Consider the following 5,502-nt stretch of genomic DNA (forward strand, 5'->3'; position numbering starts at 1 on the left):
TCTCTGTTGAAACTTCCTGTGCAATCGCGAAATATGCTTGTCAATCAAAAAAAATGACGGTTCCTCCAATCATCATACAGAAGCTCGGCATCCGAGCCATCCCACTGTCCCATTCACCCCCAGAGAGGCCGGGCTTCCCTGGATATGACGATTTTGCGGCGTTTATCCAATATTAATCTAGCTTTTCCTGCACTAAGACCAGCCCACTCCGTAGTGCCATCGAAGTCCAGTGAGGCCGAGCCTCTATGGGGATTTTAATGGATCGTGTCGTCACAGCAATGCATTAGACGTGCGAAATCGCGATAGATGACAGGCAAAACCTTGTTGCAAAACGAAACTATAACGATATAGCCATGAAGTTGAACACGTTTTTAGCATGTTCTAGTTGGAATATTAGGCTTGCTAATGTAGCTCATAATAGGCATTATTTCATGCAATTTTCCGTGATATTTTAGAGGAGGCTGAGCCTCCCCTGCACTCAATGAGCAATCGCCTCTGGATATTGTCCTTCTAAGAGGTTCATACAAATCAAACCAACACCTCCTTCAGCCAAGACTATTTTTCATTTTTTCTAACTTCAGACATGTGCTGTGGGGATATTAGAATGGACAGGTCGGATCTACCACATTCACATGGTCTACGAAGTGCCACACTATTGCAGAAAAAAAGAAATGTTGGATTTGCATTTCATCTTGTCCTTGGAAAAAGGCAATAAAAGTGGCATTTTTAGGAAAAAACGCCATTTTGGCCAACTTTGAAGGCTCATAGCCTCGAAATAAGAAAAAAAACATCTCAATTTTTTATCAACATGTTCTCTTACTCATGGACTATAAATATGTAGAGTTTTTAAAATGTGAGTGCTAGGCATTCATGACCATAAGAGAACAAAAACAGGTTTTTTTTCCCATTGCTTTAAAAAAAAATATGGGTTTGTTTCGATGGATAAGTCTCCAATGGTGGGAAGTACTGTAATTCCTTTGTGATTTTGGACAACAACACAGGGTACTGCCCCAGTGTTCAAATTTTTAGAAAATAATATGGTAGCCTTAAGAGAGGAGAGGGGTTTAAAAAAAAGTGGTGCTCATTAAATACAGGAATTTTCAGCCTTTTTTTAGGACACGTCTAACCACATTTGAAGAGCCATATCTCAGAAACTAAACAAGATACCCAGCTAAAATGTTGGTTTTCTTCCAATGAGACATGGAGGAACATTTGGACCAAAAATCAGGAAAAACTGAGGACCATGGTGTCGGACCTGTTCCAAATGATATGGAATTGCCCTAATGTATTCAAATATGCAAATTATCTCATTAACTATGCGTGATATAAAAATGTCCCAAGCAGAAATGGATTCTACGCGGAAAAGTACTATAGAATCAATTGAGAAAAGTTTGGTAGTGACCTTTATTAGATCGTTCTGGATTTTTCCCTGTCTATTACCACTGTCCTCCACGCGGTGGCAGTGTTTAAACATGAATGAACACGGTCCTCAAATCCCCTCTGCCTAATTATAACTGGTGGAATCAACAGTCCACAGTGGCAGTCATCTGTAAAACCAACTAGATGTATGGAATGAAATTACTGAAAAAACGTTTGTATGCCTGTAGATTATAGTTTGTACTCGTAGAAATGTTTTGTACTCGTACAAAAAAAATGTGTACATGAAAAATAATTTTGTATGCCTGTAGATTATAGTTTGTACTCGTAGAAATGGTTTGTACTCGTAAAAAAAAGATTTGTACATGAAAAATAATTTTGTCCTTGTAAAAAAATGTTTTTTGTGTCTGTAACAAAGTTTTGAGCTTGTAATAAAAACCTGTCCTTGTAATAAATATTTTTTTTTCTACCAACACAAAATCCTGGTACGAACACAAAACTTTTTTCTACAAGCACAGAATCTTGGTACGAACACAAAACTTTTTTCTACAAGCACGGAATCCTGGTACGAACACAAAACTTTTTTTGGAATTAGCCAATCACCATGCTATCTCAAAATAGCCAGCCAATCACAACACTGCTATCTCAAAGTAGCCAATCACCACAAATCCACTGGCCATACTTTGCCTCCTTGATTTTTCCTCCGCTTAACGTGACCTGATTTAGCTAAAGATCTCACGGGAGCTATCTATCAAACTTTGCTTCATCTTCATATCATTTTGGTGGAAACGTGGTGCTAAATTCCCATAAACTTTGTTCAGTGAACTGGTAAAACCGTCCGTTTGTAAGCAAAATCAAAAATCACGATCTTTCAGTTTGTTTACCGTTACCTAGCAACCACAGCATAGTCATTCAAATGTCAGTCATTTCCTTTGCTGCGAAACAACGATTAAAACTAGACAATGACAGGTGCACAAACTCTTATTTGCCGCGAGGTAAAGGCAACAAAGAAAAGAGAGTCATTTGCACATACTTTCACAATATTTTATTTTGGCATGCAAAAAAAACCTGTACTGAGATTTGAACTTGTGATCTCAGATTTCAAACCCGTTCACTTCTCCACTACACTACTCGTAACTTCCACGTGAAACAAAGGAAATGACTGAGATTTGAATGACTATGCTGTGGTTGCTAGGTAATGGTAAACAAACTGAAAGATCGTGATTTTTGCTTACAAACGAACGGTTTTACCAGTTCACTGAACAAAGTGTATGGGAATTTAGCACCACGTTTCCACCAAAATGATATGAAGATGAAGCAAAGTTTGATAGATAGTTCCCGTGAGATCTTTGGCTAAATCAGGTCACGTTAAGTGGAGGAAAAATCAAGGAGGCAAAGTAATTGGCCGGTGGATTTGTGGTGATTGGCTACTTTGAGATAGCAGTGTTGTGATTGGCTGGCTACTTTGAGATAGCATGGTGATTGGCTAATTCCAAAAAAGTTCCAAAAAAAGTTTTGTGTTCGTACCAGGATTCCGTGCTTGTAGGAAAAAGTTTTGTGTTCGTACCAGGATTCTGTGCTTGTAGAAAAGAGTTTTGTGTTCGTACCAGGATTTTGTATTGGTAGAAAAAAAATATATATATTACAAGGACAGGTTTTTATTACAAGCTCAAAACTTTGTTACAGACACAAAAACATTTTTTTACAAGGACAAAATTATTTTTCATGTACGAATTTTTTTTTTACGAGTACAAAACATTTCTACGAGTACAAACTATAATCTACAGGCATACAAAATTATTTTTCATGTACACATTTTTTTTTTACGAGTACAAAACATTTCTACGAGTACAAACTATAATCTACAGGTATACAAACGTTTTTTCAGTAATTTCATTCCATATTGATGTACATGCGGGGGTCTGTTGACTTTGAACACTTAGACTGGACGTCAAGGGAACCATTCTGAATTTTAATAGAAGGATTAAAGGGAACTGCGCACCTAGGCCTACATTTCCTCTGTCGGCCCAGAATATTCCTGTTAACCATCCCCTTTTTACGTGTCAAAAATGACTGGACTGCTGCCTGGCTGGTTGTTCAAATGTAAATAAACAAGACCAATACCCTTAATCTGGTTGCGAAATATTGCAGGGTTTGTGCAACGACGACAGCCACGTTTAGCCCCTGAGGACATCATTAAGCTGCATGAGAGACGGGCACAGCGGGCTGTAGCGAGTATTGTTTTGGCGTTACAAGGCAACAACCGCCGCGGAAGAACCGCCTAGCTGATTTCGTCATTGGCTCCCGGGATGCCGTTTGACTCCGGTTCCCCGCCTCCCATTGGTGCCAAAGCACAGCAGTCAGCTACGCTGGACTTCCCTTGCTGCAACTAACAAGATGAAAATGCGTGAGAAACTTCCCGGACAGCCCGCAGGCTGTGTGTAGGAGAACGCTTTCTGAGGGACCGTGGCGTGTGTGGATGTTTGTGTGAGGGTTTTAGTTCGTGACTCACTTGTCCGGAAAAGTGCGTGAGTGGCCGGTCAGCATCAAGTTAAAACTGGTAGCCTATTCCGTGAGCTGCAGGTATCTTGTTTCCGTCGCCCTGGAATGCTGTGCTGCTGATGCCATATTAGAAAAGGAGCAGGTGCGTCGAGAGGATTGTTCTCGATCAAGAGAAAAGCGATACATTGGATGTTGAATCAGCTGCTCTACGCCCGCGGTAGCGTCAGACCCTGACAACCCCAGCGCAGTGACAGGGGCTGGCGAACGAACGCTCATTCCGGTGAGATAAACTTGAATCGCCGCTTGGGTAGCCTAATCGGCGTTCCTCGTGTGGAACTGTTGAGCACCAGGTGTTTGTTCGTGGTTTCTCTGTGTCTTCCTTATTATAAATCTATGGATATTTCTTTGCTATCGAAATCGTGGAAATTTCATTGCTAGCCTACTGACGTGTATTGACGTGCAGCTGGCTTGGTGTCAGCTATCTATTGCTCCTGCATGCGTCTGCTTCACGCGGCTTGACACGCACTGTCTTTGCTTGAGAGAGGTCTGTACTCTATCTCAACAGCCGCAGCCGACCTTGACGCTCCGCTGACCGCTCCGAGGAGCTGGACGATGAGGGTGATCTCCGCGCCGCTTCCTGCGGGCTGCTGACCAAGAGATGTTAACCGAACTCAGCGCGCGCATTGCCTTTCCGTCCGTCCCGGCAGCAGGATCGTGTCCTGAAACCGGAGAGAAACTGCTCGTCCACAAACGCGAATATTTCGCCGACATCCTTTAGGTTGTAAAGGAGGTGAAAAGCCAACACCGACGGTCATGTCTAAAACACTGAAGAAAAAGAAGCACTGGTCGGCGAGAGTGCAGGAGTGCGCGCTCTCATGGGGTAGCGCTGGGGAGCTGGCCTCCTTCGTGGAGGTGCGAGGGGGAGCCGAGCGAGGGGAATTTCCTTATCTCGGAACTGTGCTGGCGGATGCGATGGTTTGCCATGTCGGCAGATTCCCGAGCCCTGGAGATGTGCTGCTGGAGGTCAACGGCACTCCCGTCAGCGGACTGACTAATCGGGACACCATTGCTGTGATCCGCCACTTTCGAGAGCCTGTTCGACTTAAGACTGTGAAACCCGGTGAGTTAATGTGCTTGAACACGGACATTTTTCTTGGTCTGTTTTGTAATGTTTACAGAGGGGTCGTTGTTGTTTAGGCTGTGTTTTTTGGTATTTTCAATATCAAAACAATCTTCGTTAAGACGAGAGTAGGCATGTCGTAAGCGTACAGAAACCGGTACGGACAGGGAGTAATTTGACGTAGTCGCTCACACACTCAAAGGTATGTTATGAATGTGTGTGTATGCGCGCGAACGTGAGCTGGCGCGCTCGCGCTTATGTGTCTGGCTGCAAGTGGGTGCCATGGTAACTGGAAAACACACCCAGTCCACAGGTGACTGAACGGTAGTGTCAGGTGCCGTCCTCTCCGTCCCCCGTGCCTCCGGTCCTCGCTGGGAGCAGCGAAGCGGTTCCACAGGGAACTCCTCAGGCTCAGAGTGCAATCAACTTAGAATGTGTGTGTGCGTGTGTGTGTTGCGTGAAGATAATCTTCTTTACCCTGCGTGCACAGATGTCGTCTGTCT

General features: G+C 43.3%; 1 protein-coding gene across 3 annotated transcripts in view; it reads left to right on the plus strand.

Moving 5' to 3' along the window:
- The first annotated feature begins 3,779 nt into the window (after nt 1-3,779).
- Nucleotides 3,780-5,502, plus strand: part of magi3a (membrane associated guanylate kinase, WW and PDZ domain containing 3a) — a 59,046-nt gene continuing 57,323 nt past the window's right edge. For 2 of the 3 annotated variants that reach the window (XM_062540898.1, XM_062540900.1), the window contains exon 1: nt 3,780-4,999. In XM_062540898.1, coding sequence (XP_062396882.1) covers nt 4,693-4,999 — 307 coding nt within the window. In that variant the 5' untranslated portion in view covers nt 3,780-4,692. The remainder of the gene's footprint in view (nt 5,000-5,502) is intronic. The other variant, XM_062540899.1, reaches the window with a different exon arrangement.

Source organism: Sardina pilchardus, chromosome 7 (genome assembly GCF_963854185.1).
Source record: "Sardina pilchardus chromosome 7, fSarPil1.1, whole genome shotgun sequence".
Taxonomy (NCBI): domain Eukaryota; kingdom Metazoa; phylum Chordata; class Actinopteri; order Clupeiformes; family Clupeidae; genus Sardina; species Sardina pilchardus.